This window comes from Hyperoodon ampullatus, assembly GCF_949752795.1.
Source record: "Hyperoodon ampullatus genome assembly, chromosome: 2".
Taxonomy (NCBI): Eukaryota; Metazoa; Chordata; class Mammalia; order Artiodactyla; family Ziphiidae; genus Hyperoodon; species Hyperoodon ampullatus.
The window spans coordinates 167,225,146-167,246,054 of record NC_136915.1 but is presented as its reverse complement, the minus strand read 5'-3'; the positions used below and the strand labels follow the sequence as shown (position 1 = coordinate 167,246,054).

Here is a 20,909-nt window from a genome sequence, read left to right as displayed (position 1 = left end):
TATCAGTTTATGGTTGAAAAAGCCTGCTTTGCTCCATCATAGAATGAGTATCAGGTGTTTTCAGCTGTTCTAATCAAATCCTCTCTTCTGTTACCCATTTTGGGAAGGAATAGAACTTGGGGTTCAACTTCCTCTGTATATACCTACGTATGTAACCTAAGAACTTAGAGTAACCCAGATGTTCTCCAATATTCCATGTTTTGGTCACAACTGGGGGCAAAACCTTTTCAATTCTGTAATTTTCCAGTAGATAACTGAAGGATGAGCAGGGGGAAGGAATCTTTAAGTATTTTGCTATCAAGAAAATTTTTCAATAAATTTCTATTGAAAGTGGGAAGCTACAGAAAAGGTTCCACTTGCCTGCCAGGGAGGTGTACCAGAGGCATGAGCAACACGACAGTGCCAGGTGCCTTTCAGAGTATTTCTGGATGTCAGTTGGCTCTACGATGAAGTGCACATGAAAGGGCACACCTTGGGAAGAGGGGAGAGGGTGACTGAAAATGTTTTATTATAGATTTATTCTTGCAGTGGGGGAGGGGAACTATTTTCTGAATTTTACTTCTTAGTGATCAGCAAGTAAATCTTTTGTTAAAACGTGATCAGAAAATTCTGTTGTCACATTTTCAAGTACTAGTTCAGACTCATGTCCTGAGGGCAAATGTTTCCTTGCTAGATTTGACACTGATGCTTTTCTCCAAAGACAGATACATAAAATTTCATATAATGCAAATGGAGGAGCGGCTGATGAAGGTGTGATTCCAGGGACTTCCCTGGTGGTCCAGTGGTTAAGACTCCACGCTTCCACTGCAGGGGGCATGGGTTTGATCCCGGGTCGGGGAACTAAGAACTCATGTGCTGCCCAGTGTGGCCAAAAATAAAATAAAATAAAATGTGTTTCCTTTGCTTTGAAAAAAATAGAAAAGAAAATGTATTCCACCACATCTCTTGGCCTACTTTGCTCCTTCATGTTACTTGCCTGGGTCCTGTGGAATTTGTGACCCCCGCTATAAAGAACTCTCCTAACCTGATACCTTAATGGGATTCCTAGATTTAATAATATGAATCTTGAGGATAATGGGACATCTTTTGCTTTTCTGGAAAGAGTACTAAGTATTCTGAACTCATAGTCTCTCAGACTTATTATGCTGTGCTAAATAAGTCCTAGGTTTAGAAGGAAGTGTCCCATACCTGGTATAGTCTCTTGCATGTAGCCCTCTGTACTTTCATTGAGTATAATAATGTAAAAGCTGATCCCTGGTGCCATGTTTTAGAGAAGTCAGTAAGCTTTTAGTTTCCTTGATTTCTCCACATGTAAAATTTGGGTGACACTAAGAAGGTTGAGAAGGAAGGTGAAAATTCCAAGTTAAATTATATCCTGGGGAATGCTGGTCTGAAAGAGACTTAGAGGACTGGCATCTTACTGTCACCTCTTATCCAAGTCACTATATGTTTTGGCCTTAAAGAACTAAGACTGTCTGGTCCTCCTTAGCACACCTCTTCTGAACTAATCCCTGAATCCTCGCATTTTGTCACCTCCCTAACTGTGAGGTTCCGCACTGCTGTCTTCCCTTGGCTATTTGCCTTCTTCAGTCCTTGTGTCTCGGAGAGTCTCGCTTCAACTTTCTTTTATGGTGACAATTCAAAGTCTAAATCTCCAACATTAATTATTCAAACTTGAGGCTTATCTTTACTGATCGATGGAACACTGGCCATTGAATTTATAAATTCAAAATCAAATTATCAGTTCTTCCCCCAATAAATCTATTGCCCCTTTGATCACTCACTCAGGCACCCAAACTTTGGTGGGTTATATCTACTCGACCCACATAGATGCTGCCAGTGTGAAAACGCTGAAAAGCTCAAGGAAAAGGGAGGTCATGTACCCGCAAAATGATTTCTGGTTCTATCATGAAGTAGCCATGAAGCCATGAGACTGTGAAAGTATTCTTCACCAAATATAAAATGTTACATAATGAATATGCATTGCCAGGGTAGAAGTGATCCTAAGTACACTTTTTAATATACTATGGGGCTTGGAGAGGAGAGTTCCCCTTTCCAGGATTGTTGCTCTCAGTTTTCATAGGGAGAACAGATTTAATAAATCCAAAGGTTTATAAACTGTAAGTGAATTATACGGCCACTGTGGCTATGAGAGAAGCATAGGAATTTGAGAGGCAGTCCACCATATGCCTTCTCAGACAATCAGCAAATGCTCTGGCTAGAAGAGATAGTCATCAAAGATTAGCAAAGTGATCAACTTGAGGCTCCTGTGTGGTCTTGCCAGAAGTCTGATCTCCCCTCCAACCTCTACCCTAAGGGTAGGAATATGCATTAAGAAGCTCAGGAAAGGGTAAGGAGCCAGAATGGCTGTGTCTAAAGGGCCAAGTCAAGATGCCAATTGGATGCAGTGAACTGGCACAGTGATTTACTCCATTTGACCCCTCCACTTTGGGGCAAAGCAAATTGAGGAAGTACAGCTTTGATTCAAGCTTAAAGGGTGCATTAACTAGTTAAAAGGTCATTACCACCTTCTTCCCAGTGATTGGTTCAGAAATGGGCATTGAGACACAAATAGAAGACCATCAGAGTTTCTACAATAATTCTTTCTCACACAAGAGCAACTGGGAGGCATTTTTCTCTCTCACACTGAATATGAACAACAAAACATTAAACTGCTGCTGGCAGCCAAGCTACAGCCTGGGAGCAGGGATCCAGCCATAGAATGAGGCTGTAAAGGTCAACAGCCAAGTGGAGAGAAAGAAAAACATCTGATTCTTTATGATCTTCACTGAATCTGCCGACTGAACCTGTCCTATCTCTGGACTTCTATTACATAAAATAATAAATAACCTTAGTGTTTAAGCCTTTTTGAGTTGGGTTTTCTGGTACCTGAGGCCAAAAGCATCCTAACTGATATGCATGGAATGAAGTATCCTCTAGCTGTTTCAAATACATGGCAGTGTGCCTCGTAAGCAAGATTGTAGAGCAGACATCTGTTTTCTGCTACTTCTTTATCCCCTACCTTAGGCATCTCAAGCTTCAGTATGCATTAAATCACATGAGGAATGGGTTAAAATGTGCAGGCCAGGGGCCTACCCCCAGAGATGGATTCTACAGATGGCCAGAAGTTCTTCATCTGTAACAACCCTATAACAGGTATGGGATTGTGATGCAGAGTACAGCAGACGCTGCAGTTCACCCAATATCCATTTTCCCTTATTTATGAAAAATACCCAGATTTATTAATGGTGGCAAGTTGAGGTGCCAGTTAAAATTCATCTTAAGATGACAGATCAGTGTGGTCATGTGATAGTGCTGGCCTGGGATGGGGTCCCTTCCTGACTAAAAGGCAAAGCCTAATAAAGAGAAAGCACCTTGCCTCACTGGAAAGCAAATGGGATGCCCAAGTTACAGATGTCATTTTGCCACCCTGAGGATAAAAGTTACAGGCCAAGGATGAAGGAGAAGGAGGCTACAAGGAGACTGGGTCTGTGATAACTTCCTTAAACAGCCAGGCAGTCCTGTGGGTCTGTAATGTGCAGCCACACCTGACATTTGTTGACACACAGGTGCTCCGAAGGCCACTCTGAGAAATACTGCCCTATTCTAGGTATCCAGAAGGTTTGTAAAAGGCTTGACTTTTTCTCTTGTGTTTCCTTCTATTCTTACTTCTATTATGGTTTTCCCTGGAGTAGAGAATCATTATTATTTTTTTGTAACTTTTTATTTTATACTGGAGTATAGTTGATTCTTTTAAAATCTTGTTGAAATGAAAAGGAATAATAGATTCTAAATAATAAACAGATCATAAAATTCTATTTTATTTGACTTTTTAAAATAAAATGAAAAGTGATATCAAACAGTACTATGCAATGTAAGATTGTTAACTTCTAAACTGTGCTTTCAATAACTAAAGTTATGGAACCTATTCTGTTTTTCAATATTTACTAAATTGGGGATGGGGGAAATAATTTTACTCTGAAAAACATTAGGGAGGCACTAATTGTAGCAATATCACAAATCAAAATTATAGGTCCTATGCTTTAGATAGTAGTATGTTAATTGTACAGTGCTTTTGATAACTCCTGCTGTATTATAACTTGCTCTCAGCTCGATGCAGGATTTCATTTGCTAGGCCATAAGCTTTAGGATATATTATCCTGAGGAATTTTGAACATCTTAAGTATAACGCAACTACTTAAAATTAGAGCTTTTGCAGCAGTCCATCAATTGCTTGTAAAATAAATGCAGCAGTAACTTGTTTCAGCAACTTCTAAGTAAACTCCTTGCCAGACAACCTTTCAGTACTTGAGTCAGGATATTAGCAGCTCGGTCTTTAACCTGACTCCACATATCACATAAGTGCCATTAATGTCCTTTTCTAAAATGGGATCCAGTTTCCAACTATAAAAGAAAGTCAAAAGTAAAATATTTGACTATGAGCATTTCAGAAAAAAACAAGTGCAATCAGAAAACTTACTGAAAAGTTTCCATTATCTGGAACACTCCCTTTAAAACATCTTACATATTAAGGACTTTGAGTAAGTACATGTGCATCTCTGTACCATCAAATATCATCTTGTGAAGAGAGATACATTAATTCAATTAGAGTAGTGTATCAAAGGCGCACTTAAAGAGCAATGTTAGGAGAGCTGAATTCCAGTTAACTTTGTGACTGAGTGCAAGGGAAGCTGGAAACTTTTTTCCTAAATTGGAATGAGCATTTTTTTAATAATGGGGCCTGGAAAAGACAGTGGCGAGTGAGGAGCCAAATCACTAGACTCCCAGTGAGATTCCCCATTTGTGAAATAGGGTCCCTTTAAAAAAGGAGAGGATGACCGAGGAAGATGGCCTAAAAAGATTTAAATTGCTTTGTTTAAAGGAACAAAGAACTGTCAGTTTGGTCAAGGCCACTGTCCTTCCCCCAACAAACACACTGCAAACCACCGTGATTGTCATAAATAATAGTGGCAGGACCAGAATTTCTATTAGGAGGGTCTTAGGGTGGCTATCTGGTTGGGGATGTGATGGGCCAAGGGACTTCTCGTGAAGCTGCCTTTACACAGCACATCATTTTTCCTTAGAAGACGTGTATTTGGAGTGACTTGGCAACTGGGGGAGGAAGGGTGCTGAAGGCCCCTGAAGCCCATTCTTGGCACCGTTACTGCTACCTGGCCCACTTCTGCATTTGTCTATCGCCTATTGCTCTGTCAGAGCTGTCTTCTCCTCCACTCCACTCAGCAGTGGGCTCTGGCCCAAGGGAACTCTGTTAGGGGCCCTCACAGAGACCTCTCCCCCGCCTTGCAGGCTACCCTTCTCCCCACCAGATTTGCCTCTACCAGCCCTCTCCCTCTCCAACGCTAGGCCTGGCTTCCAGCACTTCTGAAACTTTTCTAAATTAGCTCTGATTGCTGAGGAAACTAGGATATAATGTCAGGGCAACGCATAAGTGACTCTCCATAATAAAATGTTTTGAGGTCTCTTGTTTCATCTTAGATTCATGCAAATTTGTCATCCTACTCCATAGCGTGTTTGTTTCAAGATAAAATATTTTAAGTAACCTAACAGCAAAATGAGTTAACTTCTCCCTTTGAAAGACTGTCAAAATTGATACCCTAGGAAGATGCCCGTGATCTACCTGTGCGCCACACACACCCCCATCAGAGAGACCCACACATCCATGGGAATGAGCACTCCAAAGAGAGAATCATCCATATTTACATACTAATGTCGAACTGTGTGTATGGTGAATGGCCCTCCCCATCCTTAGTCCCAGATAGCCCTACTTTTGAACTAAATATCGGGGGGAAGGGAGTTACGAGGGGGGAAATTGGGAGAGGGGGGCTAGGGCAAAATTACAGTTTTCAAAAATATTCTATGATTTTAATTGTTAAGTAATTCAGGCGAACTTTAATCCCAATTTTCCCATATTAACAAGCTGCCATTTTTCTCACCACCTACATGTTGCTACTTGACTTTACAATTCATTTTCGCTGTGTAGTTTAATATTCACAGTAAGAAAAATCTAATCAAAGTGTCAAGTTTATTACCTCATTTTTGCTCTTCCAGTGATAGTCTCTCTTGGTCATTCCAAGACCGGTGTTGACTGAGCCAATCCAAATAAATGCATGAAACAGAAAAACTAAATTAGGAATTTAAGAGTATAGGTAGCAGGAGGATATTTTGAAATTTCAACTTACTTCCTCCCTGTAAGTGTTGCCTTTCTCTTCTCCCCTTTCAAATAGGCTTTTTACTTTTTTCCCTTAAGGATACTTGTTACTAGGCTCCCAAAAGTCCAATACAAGGGCTGGCAAACCCAAATGAGAAGAGGCAGGTCACACAAACAAAATGGTTTGGATACAACACAAGAGGGAGTGGACTGAGGCAAACCGTAGAGCATCTGCTTCCCCTGTAGGAGCCAGAGATGCTCAGCTCTGATTGTTGCCTCACATAGATATGAGGACTGAGGGTTGGCAGACTTTCTGAATTTTTTTTTCAAGAAAAGCTCAAAATCTGGATTTTTTTAAATGTGAAATTTCTGGATGTTTACATATTTGACAATTTTAAAATTTTAAAAGAAAACATGTATGTGGGCCAAATCCAGTGTACTGGCTGGATCAAGTCCACGGGCCTACCATTTGTGACTTTCCTCCCAAACACATCGGGGAATGCAGAGTGATATATATTTCCCTCACTCTAAAATAGCCCTCAGGGTGCCCTAAGGGGGCTGACATTAGACCCTGAGCTCCCAGCCTTGCCATACACTCCTGTGCCCCAAGAGTGCTGGGGAAGTAGCAGAGTGGCAGACCTAAAGACACTGTGAAGGCTGGGGTGAGGGTCATCTCAGTGCTAGCCAACTTGGACAGGAGACCCAGGAGCAGAGGGAGCTCCCAATATCATGGTGCTGCGTATGACCCCAGAACAGGGCATGCAAAGTGAGCTGTAAGAATGTCTGAGGTTGAATTTGCTTCTAGGGGAGAAGTGAAATTACTTCTTGAATATCTCTCCTCCTGACAAGGGCAGAGGCCTTGTTCGCTCACTCACCAACCAGTGCTTTGCACAGTGCCCAGCATACTGTGGGGTTGCATTTTATAAGAATTATGCAAATGAGGAACACTGAGATGTAAACTATTGATAAAATGTGCCCTTTATGCACACAATTTGAAATCACGTAACCGCCTCCCCCACAAATTAACAATTCATTAAGAATGACTGAGCTAGCAGGTTACATGAATCGTAAGCACTGGGATGGTGCTAATTAGAGAAGCAAATCAAGGTTGACTGTGTTTTCAAGCTGGGGTAGCTGGGAAAATGGTGACACTAGGCTTGGTAAGGCAGGATGCTGAGCACTGAGTGAAAGATCTTGAATGTATTTTCCCTACAGCAAGGCCTTCCTATCTAGTCTTCTTTATAGTATGCTTAGCACCATGATATAAGCAATTGGGTACTAATATGCATTTAGTGACAATAATTACTTAGTGACTATCAAAGTGCACCTCAAAGCAAGTCACCTGAATTGTGGCTATGACCGTGGCTTTCAATGAGCATGGGTCAGATTCTATATTCCCTTTGGTCGTTGAGAGAAAACCGGCTCCCACACCTGGGCCTGCTGTGTGAGTCGATCCCCTCCCCATTCCTGCTCTGCCCCCAACAGCACTACGGGGCTCCAGCCTACAGGATCAGAGTACAAGGTAGAAGCTGCTGTTCTCCCACAAGGTTGTGGAGGGAAAGGCACGAGAGAGAGTTAAGAGCCACCTGGATTTCAGTGTCTGGAAGCCTCTGATATGTGACCTCCCAGAAGCAATGTGGCAGCCAGGGAGGGCCCAAGAATGGAGATGGATGATAAACCCACACAACACCCTCAAACCATTTTCTTAGAATAAAATGAATCTTGCATGTAACAAAATTCCTTCTCAGTGGTTTTCTTACCACTAAAGGGCTACCCCTTACCCATGACCTTGGCATTATTATTATTTTTGGCAGGCGCAGGTGCTTGGATAACCAGCAGCTTGCTTAAATCTGAAGTTCCCTGCACCTAAAGGAGAAAAGTCAAAATGAGTCAAAAGAGCATTCTTTGATGTCTAAGATGGCTGCTTCCTAACCTTTCCAAAGAATATAAGAAATAAGCCAAAACCTAGAACCTGGCCTCCAACCTAAGCTCTATCTTTTTCATTTCAAATCCTCTTTAACCTTGTTTCAAAAAGTCTTGGACCAGGAGGTTATCTTTTGGATATTTATAAACATCAGAAAGGAAATTTCTACACCTTACTTGGAACGAATTTGGAAAATGGAATCCCCAGCATCCACTGAGTTACTTTTATTCCGACATTGACATTCAAGGGCTCAGGCCCCAGCCTTCCCAGATAGGAAAAAGAGCTCTCTTCCTCAAGTTTCTGCCCCATGTGCCACAGAATCTGCCCTCCCAGAATGCAAGGAGCATACATAAGTAACAATTATAACTATCATTTCTAGATATTATCACGTATTATCTCATTTAATCCCCACAAGAACCTTATGAGACGACTGCTGCTATTATCCTCATCTTACTAAGAGGAAACTGAGGGTCAGAAGGCACCTTTCCTCCACTCACACACCTAGTGGGCACAGGTGTCAGGTTTTAAATCCAAGTATGCCTGACTCCAAACTCTGGTGTCTTAACAAACTAAACTGTGGGATTGCTCCCACTGTCCACCCACCCCCTTGTTTCAAAGCTAAATTTTCATTTTCTGTTTAAAAAAAAACATTTAAATTACCTTCACCCTCTGAATTGTTGAGAGGTTGACAAAATAAGAACGTTAGTTAGGAAAGTGGTAAATGCACTTTTAGGAGGTTTACCAACTTTTCCAGGACATAAAATTTCATTAAATTAGTGAATGTTCCCAGCCTGAACAAGCAGAAAGGGTTTCTCCCAAACTTGTTACCAGATTAAAGAGATGTCAGCTCTTCTCGTGGCCTCTTGGTCCTCCTCATTCTTGGGCTCTGTCCTCACATCACTCCTGTGGTCCGAAGGCAGATGGCTTGGCCCAGTAGGGACCTGGCTTCTACTCTTCCCATCCCCTGTTTTGTCCTAGGTGTTCACACTTCCCCCTTCCTTACAGAGGCGTGGAATGATGAGGCCCAGGGCCCTCTATCAAGTTGTGCCCCTAGCCCCTAATGTGTCAGCAAAGTGACATGGCCCCAGTGCATCTCCCTTCTTACTAGCCAGTGCAGATAACTTCCAGAGCCATGCTAGCAAGCAGTGTCATTGCCTTGGCGTGAACTAAGAAAAATGTACCCCGTCCTTCCTCTGTGGATGCACAGCCTATGCCAGGGCAAACAGCTTGGCAAGCAGAGAGCAGGCAGATTCCTGCCCCCCTTGTCCCTCAGTGACACTCTTGTGCAGGGCACAACTTATACAACAGTACACAGAAGCCCTGGGTACATTTTGACTGTTTTGTTAAGGGCAGGGGAGAACTGTAGGGTCTTTCTAGGTTAAATTTCTCTTTAAGGTGGTTGGTTGAGTTTTAAAGTCACTTATGGGGCACCATGAAAAGCAAATGACTCTTTAGAAATGATCCTCCTTACCTGTTCACAGGTTTTAGGTAAAATGCAAGGTGCAAGATATGGTACCTCTGTCTTAGTATCAATAACACTGCCGTATACAAGAATAACGAATTTCATGTTCACATTGTCAATAGTCATTTCATTATAGCTTGATAAAGTCTCCACATATGCATGATTGAGGGCCACGCACTTCTGAAACTTTAAGTCCTAAAATAAAATGCGATTTTGTCCTATAAATCATACAAAATGACACATGGTATCAAGAAGAAAGCATATTCCACATGAAAAGATGCTCGACATCATTAATCATCAAGGAAATGGAAACCAGCTCACACTTATCAGAATGGCCATCATCAAAAAGACAACAAATAAGTGTTGGCAAGGATGTGGAGAAAAGGGAACCTTCGTGCACTGTTGCTGGGATTGTAAACTGGTGCAGCCACTATGGGAAATAGTAGGAGGTTCCTCAAAAAATTAATAAAACTACCATATGATCCAGCAATCCCACTTCTGGGTATTTACCCAAAGAAAATAAAAACACTAATTTGAAAAGATATATGCACCCCTTTGCTCACTGCAACATGATTTACAGTAGCCAAGATATGGAAGCAACCTAAATGTCATTGATAGATGAATGGATAAAGAAGATGTGGTATATATATATATATATACTGTTGGACTGTTGGACTGACCTCTAAGTCAGTATATATATATATGGAATGAAATACTACTCGGTTATAAAAAAGAATGAAATCTTGCCATTTGCGACAACATGGATGAACCTAGAGAGTATTATGCTAAGTGAAATAAGTCAGATAGAGAAAGACAAATACCATATGATCTCACTTACATGTGCAATCTAAAAAACAAAGCAAATGAACAAACAAAACAAAACAGAAAGAGACTTACAGATACAGAGAGCAAAATGGTGGTTGCCAGAGGGAAGCGGAGGTGGGAGGCTGCATAAAATAGGTGAAGAGGATTAAGAGGTAGTAACCTCCAGTTACACCATAAATAAGTCACGGGAATGTAATATACAGCATAAGGAATATGGTCAATAACATTGTAATAACTTTGGAGCAGGTGGTTACTAGACTTATCATGGTGATCATTTCATTATGTATGCAAATGTCAAATCATTATGTTGTATACCTGAAACTAAGATAACATTGTACGTCAACTATATTTCAATTTAAAAAATAATGACTAAAATAAAGGAAAGATCAAAAGTTTAAAAAAAGAAGAAGAAAGCAAATTCACTGATTTAGCTGAGTTCTTTGAGGGTGCCAAAGGGCAAACAGACCCTGGGGCCAACAGACAGAATTTATTTGGAGTTCAGAATGACTTCTGACAAGATTCTAAATTCAGAACTTTTATATTGACAAGACTCTGAATTCAGAGCTTTTATATTGCTACTGTTTAGTGGCCCTGAATGTGGTTGCCCAGCCCTGATTTATTTATAATCAGCCACAGCAGGGCAGTCAGCTATGCCTCTTGGATTTCTATTCGCACAAGAACCAGAGTCCTAAATATGCACAGGTTTTACCTTGCAGTAAGCAAACGTCCCACTTGACAAGGGAACAAACAAAACAAAACAAAACTTAAGCATACGCCAAGGCTCAGAATCATAGATTTTAGAGCTAGAAGAGAGTTGTTATGGATTGAATTGTGTCCCTCCAAAATTCATATACTGAAGTCTTAAACCCCAGTACCTCAGAAAGTTTCCTTATTTGGAAATAGGGTCATTGCAGATGTAATTGTTTAAGAAAAGATGAGGTCAAACTGGAACAGGGCGGACACCTAATCCAATATGACTGGTGTCCTTATGAAAAGGGGAAATTTGGACACAGACATACATACAAGGGGAACTCCATGTGAAGATGAAGACAGCCATCTACAGGCCAAGGAGGGAGGCCTGGACTAGATTCTCCCCCATAGCCCTCAGTAGAAACCAGTACTGCCAGGACCTTGATTTCAGATTTCTAGGCTTGAGAACTGTGAGACAATAAATTTCTGTCGTTTAAGTCACCCAGTTTGCAGTACCTTGTGACAGAAACCCCAGCAAACTCATATAGGAGCTTAGAGGTCAGTCCAACAGTAGTAATCTCCTGGACGGTGCCCTGACAGCAGCCATTAACTCATTCTGAACATTTCCAGACACAGCAAGTACACAGCTACATGATTCAGCCCTCAGATCTTGGTCCCTGACATGCAAATCAAACACTTAATTGCTGAGGGCACCGGCATAGTTGGGGCACCAAAAACATAAGAAAATTAGCAAACTTATCTAGAATTTTACAACCAGAAAAATCTCTTAAAAAGCTATTTTGGGGGGCTTCCTTGGTGGCACAGTGGTTGGGAGTCCGCCTGCTGATGCAGGGGACGCGGGTTCGTGCCCCGGTCTGGGCGGATGCCACGGAGTGGCTGGGCCCGTGAGCCATGGCCGCTGAGCCTGCGCGTCCGGAGCCTGGCTCCGCAACGGGAGAGGCCGCAGCAGTGAGAGGCCCGCGTACCGCAAAAAAAAAAAAAAGCTATTTTGGTTTTTAAATGCATATAAATTTTGAGTTATGTGGTCTAGAGGAGGGGGTTCAGCATAATCTTATTAGTCCTTGGGGGTTCTAAAAAGTCTTAATTGGTTAGTTCTTTAATAGAAAAAGACTAGAAGGAAATAAGCCAAATTGTTAAACAGAGATTTTCTGGGGAGTAAATTGGGGTAGAAAATTATTATTATCTTCTTACGTTTTGTAACTGTGTTTTTAAAATTTATATAATGAATATGTGTTGCTTGTGAATTTTTAAAAAATGAAAGGACATTCAACTTATTATTGAGTTAAGTCTCACTCCATAGAGTTTCAACTTTTGGGTCCCAATTCTCTCCTCTGGAGTTTCATAGTAGACTCTAAACTTGTCCTACTGCTCATGAAGAGGCAAAGCAAAAGGAAAAGAATCTAAATCTCCTTACCCTTCTGTTAAAATTTTTCTGAAAATTATTACTGCCACATAGTAAAAGATTGACTGCCTTAGCATGATGTGCTAATTTTTTAAGACAATTTTTAAGAGTAGTTTTAGATTCACAGCAAAACTGAGAGGAAGGTACAGAGATTTCTCATAACCCCCTGCCCTTATACATGCATAGCCTCCCCTATTATCAACATTCTCCACCAGAGTGGTACATTTATTACAACCACTGAATCTACACTGATACACATAATCACCCAAAGTCCATAGTTTACATTAGGTTTCACTGTTGATGTTGTACATTCTATGGGTTTGGACAAATGTATAAAGACAGGTATCCATCATACATGTATCGTAGAGTATTTTCACTGCCTTAAAAATCCTCTGTGCTCTACCTGTTCATGCCTCCTCACCCCAACTCCTAGCAACCATTGATCTTTTTATTGTCTTCATAGTTTTGACTTTTCCAGAAAGTCCTATTGTTGGAACCATAGAGTATGTAGCCTTTTCAGATGGCTTCTTTCACTTAGTAATATGCATTTAAATTTCTTCCATGTCTTTTTCATGGCTTAATAACTCATTTCTTTTTAGCACTGAATAATATTCCATTGTCTGGAAGTACCACAGTTTATCCATTCATCTACTGAAAAACACCTTGGTTGATTGCTTCCAAGTTTTGGCAATTATGAATAAGGTATTATAAACATTTGTGTGTACGTTTTTCATAAACAAAACAAACAGAAAACCTACAGAATGGGAGAAAATATTTGCAAATGATGCAACCGACAAGGAATTCATCTCCGAAATATACAAACAGCTCATACAGCTCAATATCAAAAAAACAAACAAACAAATCAAAAAATGGGCAGAAGATCTAAACAGACATTTCTGCAAAGAAAACATGCAGATGGCCAAAAGGCACATGAAAAGATGCTCAACATCGCTAATTATTAGAGAAGTGCTAATCAAAACTACAATGAGGTATCACCTCACACTGGTCAGAATGGCCATCATCAAAAAGTCTACAAATAAAAAATGCTGGAGAGGGTGTGGAGAAAAGGGAACCCTCCTATGCTGTTGGTGGGAATGTAAATTGATGTAGCCACTGTGGAGAACAGTATGGAGGTTCCTTAAAAAACTAAAAATGAGCTACCATGTGATCCTGCAATCCCATTCTTGGGCATATATCCAGAGAATACCATAATTTGAAAAGATATATGCACCCCAATGTTCACTGCAGCACTATTTACAATAGCCAAGACATGGAAGCAACCTAAATGTCCATTGACAGATGAATGGATAAAGAAGATGTGGTACATATACTCAATGGAATATTATTCAGCCATAAAAAAGAATGAAATAATGCCATTTGCAGCAACATGGATTGACCTAGAGATTATCATACTAAGTGAAGTAAGCCAGACAGAGAAAGACAAATATCATATGACATCACTTAGATGTGGAATCTAAAAAAAAGATGATACAAATAAACTTATATACAACACAGAAATAGACCCACAGACACAGAAAACAAACTTATGGTTACCAAAGGAGAAAGAGAGGGGAGGAATAAACATATACACACTAATATATATATAATACACACTACTATACATAAAATAGACAGCCAACAAGGATCTTCTGTATAGCACAGGGAACTATACTCAATATTTGTAATAATATATAAGGAAAAAGTGTATATATATATATATATATATATATGAATCACTTTGCTGTACACCTGAAACTAACAGAACACTGTAAATCAAATATACTTCAATTAAAAAAAAAAAATCCATGTGTAGGCTTTTGTGTGGACATAAGTTTTGAACTCCTTTGGGTAAATATCAAAGAGAGTGATTGCTGGGTCATATGGCAAGAGTATGTTAGTTTTGTAAGAAACTGCCAAACTGTCTTCCAAAGTGGCTATGTACCATTTCGCATTCTCACCAGCAATGAATGAGAGTTCCTGTTCCTCCATACCCTTGCCAGCATGTGGTGTTGTCAGTGTTCCAAATATTGGCCAATTAACAGGTTTGTAATTGTATCACATTGTTGTTTTAATTTGCATTTCCCTGATGACATAGGATGTGGAGCATCTTTTCCTATGTTTATTTGCCATTCATATATCTTCTTTGATAAGGTGTCTGTTATGGTCTTTGGCCCATTTTTTAATCAGGCTGTTTTTTTTTCCTACTGTTGAGTTTTAAAAGCTCTTTGTATATTCTGGATAATAGTTCTTTATCTGATGTGTCTTTTGCAAATATTTTCTCCAAGTTTGTAGCTTCTCTTCTCATTCTCCTGAGACATGCTAATTTTTTAACCCAATATTTATATTCAGATAAATATATATCTCACAATTCAATGAATATTGTTGAACTTCAGGTCTGTCACTTCTCCAGTTGCTGACTCATGATAGGGGCTCAAAAATTACCAAATGGGATGTAAATATGGGGTTGTAAATTGTGCCAGTCCAAGAACAGACTTGAACCACTACTTTTTGGAGAGAAAGTTCATAGATGAGGCTTAGTAAACTCAGTAAAAATTTGAAAAGGCAGGAGATTTATATTAACATAGGTAGATAGAGTAGACTATAATAAACACCAGACTGAATGTTCATTAACTCATTCTATTTAATGCTATGCTTGATTCTTGGGGATCTACCTATTTAAGATTTGCTGACTTTATTAATTTTAAGGGATGACTGCAGGTAGCCTGGGAAAATCAGCTGTCACAAGGGGACTGATGACCTATAGGAAGTCAGGATACGTGAGTGATCAGGACTCTGAAATATTACTTTGAAAGATCAGACACACCTTCCTTTCTTTGTCTCCAAAATATGAAATACATTTTGTAAAAAATACAGTAAATAAAATTTCATTCATATTTTAATCATGCAACTTACCTCATCAACGAGACTTGATTCAAAATACTGATAGGCAATACTGAGAGCAAGCTTCAGCCATATTTTATATTCCAGGGATGGCCAGAAGGCATCAAAGCCTTCATATAAATCCTCCAGGGAGATAAAGCAAGCCTGAAATGACAAGGTATCAAACAGTATGCTTGATTTGAAACTAAATTACAAGACCATCAGAAAAAAAAAATGCCTGTAGATTTCATCTTCACCTAACCTCCTAGAAAAAACTATCAACTAACTCTAGTATAGTAATTAAGATACTCTGCCGTTTAAGCATAAGATGATAAAATGTACAGTCCAATTAAAGCTATAGACTTAAAAACAGGCCAGGGGCTTCCTGGTGGCACAGTGGTTGAGAGTCCGCCTACAGATGCAGGGGACACAGGTTCGTGCCCCGGTCCGGGAGGATCCCACATGCCCGGAGCGGCTGGGCCCGTGAGCCATGGCCGCTGAGTCTGCACGTCCGGAGCCTGTGCTCCACAACAGGAGAGGCCACAACAGTGAGAGGCCCGCGTACCGAAAAAATAATAATAATAAAATAAAAACAGGCCAGGAAATTTTATACCAATCAATAGGTAGGCTAATCATGAGCCCATGATTAAGGAACTAAGTCACATAAACTTATCTATTTTTATTGTCACAGTAGGTCATGTTGGCTCATTTATAGTATTTGTTTCCAGCAAAGTGCCAATCCAAATAAGGAAGACAACTCTTTCAGAATTCACTGAAGTTCAATTACCTGAAATTCAGTGAATTCAATTCAGCCTTGTGAATACATTCATGCCTTCTCTCCTCTTCCAAAAATGAAATGGTATAAACTGATAAGGCGACATTCCTTTCTGTTTGTCATACTCCTAAGACTCTGGACACTGCTCTGTTGCATCTAACCGTCCCAAAAGCTTGAAAATTCTTTGTAAGTGGGAACTTTCACTAATTTCAGTTTGAATCGCCCACAGCTAGTGCAATATCAGGCCATTTATTTGTTAAATAAACTTCTTACTTAGCAAGTGAAAAATGGAAGAAAGAGGGTTGAAACACAAGTATACTTTAAAAACACCATTCTCATTACGGTGGCCATTTATTGAGCACCTAAACGTGCCAGGCACTTTACATATATATTTTCCTTATCTTCATAACATCAAAAATTAGATATTTTCTCTTTTAATAAAAAAACTGGCATAGTCTCCTTGGTTAAAATATCACCCTCCAGATCCCATAGCAGATGTGGGACACTAAATTGGCCTCTCTCAGCTAGTCTACACCTGCTTCACAGTAGCTGGTTGGGTGACTAAATAAGATATCAGAACCCAGAGGAAGCAAAGATGCTGGCACTCCTTATTGACTTGAGGAAGAATTAACTAACAACCCACAATATAGACGGAACCAGTTTCTTACCTGTAAAATAGTTTCACAGATGGCAGTATATTCAATTTCACGCTTAAGCAGACAGCTCAACTCTCCAATTATGTCTCCACTAGTACAGTACTCTGTAAACCTGGTCATGGACTCTCTATCAGCGCTTAGGCTCCTGTCTATTCCAAAGGTAGGAGGTGAACTCTGCAACTGCAGAGGGGAAAAAATTGTGCCAAGGGAAATATAAAATTAAAAGCCCTTGACCAAACCCCAGGAGCTCCCAGTTTTTCTTGCAATTATTACAATGGAAGGAAAAGATTCTTTATGAATACTTTCAGGTGTAAAGGAGGAATTAGGCTTCACAAGAATCATGGTTTCTTTCACATTTCAACTCTCCAAGGCAAGACTGTTTCTAATCTTTAGCTTTACAGATGACCCCTATTTACCTTCCTTGTATAAAAATTCCACCAAAGTAGTCATTGCAGTCTGCCACTAATGCAAGCACCCACTCTATAGATATTCTTAGCATAACAGGCTAGTGTCTCAGGTGGAAAAAACTTCTGGTTGCATGGATGCATAAATAGGATATCATGAATTAATATGCCTCCAAACCAAGCCGTGATTTCAGTAGAAGGCTTGCTTCCCTTAAGATGCTTAAGAATAATTACCATGAGACATTAACAGGAAAAGGTTTTAGGATGAACACAGGATGGTTGGGTTACTTCAGGAAAAGAACTGGTAGGTGTGGGTGGGGGTAAAGAAAGGTATCAGATTTCAGGAGGAGGATGCAGGAATCAACCAGAAGGATTACACAACTTTCCAGAAAGTTTAGCTGTAAATATCAAAGAGGAAAGCTATTGTTCAAGACACAGGAAACAGAAAAAAGGTCACTGAAGGAGTTGCTATGAAAACTGTATCCTCTCCTAGTGATTATCATTCAAACTTTTAGAGGCATTCATGCTTCCAAAGGACTTGATATTTTTTAATTTAATTTTGAATGCAGTTCAAAGGCCTTTTGAGTAATCAAGAATGTCTCTGCTTTTTTGCAAACCAAGGAAAGGGGATAACATCCGTGGTAAGCAGAATTCTAAAGAAATCCTTCCAAGATTCCTGTCTCTGCTATTCAATCAAACATTAATCTATGAACTGCTGTGAAGGGATTCTGCAGATAGAATTCAGGTTACTGCTAATCAGCTAAACTTAAAGAGATGATTCTGGATTATCCTGTTGGGCCCAATGTAATCACATGAGCCCTCAAAAGTAGAAGAGGAAGTAGCTGTCAAAGATTGGTGGTGGGGGGGACAAATGAATTGATTTCTCTGTCCATCAGTTTTCCACCTTACATGAGGCTGATGTAAGGATTCAATGTCATAACATATTGCCATTCTCGACCATTCTTTTAAATGTCACAATTAGCCATCTTCATCTCTCCATCACTGCTATCATACTATATATTTAACTTATGTATTTTGTCCATTGTCCCATCTCCTTCTATGCCTCTACTAGAAATTAAACTCTAAGAAGACAGCGACTTCTGTTGTTGCCGATTCTATGCCTAGAATGAGCAGTGCCTGCTGCATGATAGTAATGAAGTAAATATTTGTTGAATGAATGAGTGAATGGATGAATGGAAAGTGCCTGACACTTAATAAACTCTATACATGTGTTAGTTAGTATTTATTATAATAGTTTATTTCCATGATTAATTTTGGTATTTTTAAGGTCTGAAACACCCATTCCAAAAATAGAAAGCCAAATATATTATTTGCACTATAATAACAGTTTGTCACTTGTAACTGTCATCTAGGATCTAGGAATTATGTTGGTCATAGCTGGGGCTCACCCATGGATTCAGCTACTAGTATTCAGTTTCTAAAGGATTCTTGTCCCTATCATTCTACTGACACCAAAAGCCTCCTACTGGTTAAAAATTGTATGATTTTCATCCTATCTGACCTCTGGGAGAATCTGATGTTGTGGTCTATTTCCTCATTCTTGACACTCATTTCCTTTAGGTTAGTAACACAACCACTCCAAGTATTGGGTTCCTTATCTGAACATCGAAAAGACCGTTCCTCCCAGGACTGTTGTGAGGAATAAGTAATAATTATGAAAGCATTTTGTAAGATGGGAAGCACCTTTCAGATGGTGGGTATTATAATTATCTCAGCTGTAGTGTTCATTCTGAACAGAAATGGTTTCATCTGGAAAACAAATTATGTTAAAAATTTCAAAATATCTTAGTTCCTAAATTTCTCCTTATGTGATAATTACATATGTCAAAATACATTTTCAGTAAATAATAAATAGTCCCTTACGATTGCCATTCCTGAAATAATTAAGTAGATTCCTTGTGGCATTTCACCTTCTTTACAAATGACATCTCCATAGTCAAAATAGGCAAGTTTGGCTCTTTCCTGAAGAAAAAAAAAGAAGAAAAGAAAAGGAAAGAAAAAGGGAATTAACACAAATCTTTAAGGTCTACTTCTCTAAATAGAAATAAGATTTTAAAGCATAAAAACAAACTATATTCTTTGGCAGAGGATTCAGTTTATGCAAAGACCCAGAAGCAAACAGAATAACTGCACTGGGGGTAACCACAGAAGATTCAATACACCTCAGGCAGGCACGGAGGGGTGGAGACCAGGGCTGAGTTATCCATTAGGCATCAGTAGGCACAGTGTCCAGGGTTCACAATACTTTTCGGGATTTACAACAATGTTTTAGTTTCTTTTAAAATCAGAAGAAAATAAAAGAACTTTTAGGTAGAGTAAAATGTCTTAATACTAAAACATCTAATACTAATATATTCATCTTTATACTAACACGATCATAAAGTATAATTTTTTGGTGCTTTTTTACGGAGGAAAAGGCAGAAGTGCCTTGGGCCCAGGAAAGTCATATTGCAGCCCAGGTGGAGGCAGGACTGGCGAGGTGAGCCGAAGCCAGGTCTCCAAGGGGCTCACAGGCACGGTAAAAAGTCTGGGCTTTTCCCAAAACCAGGGGGTAGCCACTAAAAGGTTTGTAACAGGAGAATTATGGTGACAGATTTGCATTTTACAATGATGTGTGGGAAACATACTTTTAAGTCACGCATAGTAGTTATCTCGAAGTGTGGGGTGGGGAGTGAAAGGTTTCCACTTTTCACTTCTGATTTATTTTACAGTGTAGAAATAAACATGCATGACTTCACAATATTTTTTTTAAAAGCTCACCTAAAGCCAATTATCCCTCTTATGTATTATTCAGACCTTGTTTTTTCTTTTTTGATTTTTGGGCAGGTGCTATTCTTTTTTTTTTTTTTAAATACAGCAAGTTTTTATTAGTTATCTTTTTTTTTACAAATCTTTATTGGAGTATAATTGCTTTACAGTGTTGTGTTAGTTTCTGCTGTATAAAAAAGGGAATCAGTAATATGCATACATATATCCCCATATCCCCTCCCTCTTGCATCTCCCTCCCACCCACCTTATCCCACCCCTCTAGGTGGTCACAAAGCACCGAGCTGATCTTCCTGTGCTATGCGGCTGCTTCCCACTAGCTATCTATTTTACATTTGGTAGTGTATATATGTCAGTGCTACTCTCTCACTTCGTCCCAGCTTACCCTATCCCCTCCCCGTCCTCAGGTCCATTATTTACGTCTGTGTCTTTATTCCTGTCTTGCCCCTAGGTTCATGAGAACCTTTTTTTTTTTTAGATTCCATATATATGTGTTAGCATATGGTATTTGTTTTTCTCTTTCTGACTTACTTCACTCTGTATGACCGACTCTAGGTGCATCCACCTCACTACAAATAACTCAATTTCATTTCTTTTTATGGCTGAGTAATATTCCATTGTATGTATGTGCCACATCTTTATCCATTCATCTGTCGATGGACACTTAGGTTCCTTCCATGTCCTGGCTAATGTAAATAGTGCTGCAATGAACACTGTGGTACATAACCCATTTTTTAAAATTTGTTTATTAACATATTTATTGGAGTAAAATTGCTTTACAATGGTGTGTTAGTTTCTGCTGTTATAACAAAGTGAATCACCTATACATATACATATATCCCCATATCTCCTCGCTCGTGCGTCTTCTTCCCACCTTCCCTATCCCACCCCTCTAGGTGGCATGACCCTTTATA

At 39.6% G+C, this 20,909-nt stretch overlaps 1 protein-coding gene across 1 annotated transcript in view; it reads right to left on the bottom strand.

Moving 5' to 3' along the window:
* Positions 1–1,485: 1,485 nt before the first annotated feature.
* The window catches only part of SLC9C2 (solute carrier family 9 member C2 (putative)), a gene marked incomplete at both ends in the record, with an annotated part of 105,685 nt that continues 86,261 nt past the window's right edge, over positions 1,486–20,909 (bottom strand). Inside the window, 7 exons of the mRNA XM_079723798.1 lie at positions 1,486–1,623; positions 6,051–6,142; positions 7,951–8,035; positions 9,565–9,750; positions 15,407–15,538; positions 16,817–16,984; positions 19,093–19,191. Coding sequence (XP_079579924.1) covers positions 1,486–1,623; positions 6,051–6,142; positions 7,951–8,035; positions 9,565–9,750; positions 15,407–15,538; positions 16,817–16,984; positions 19,093–19,191 — 900 coding nt within the window. The remainder of the gene's footprint in view (positions 1,624–6,050; positions 6,143–7,950; positions 8,036–9,564; positions 9,751–15,406; positions 15,539–16,816; positions 16,985–19,092; positions 19,192–20,909) is intronic.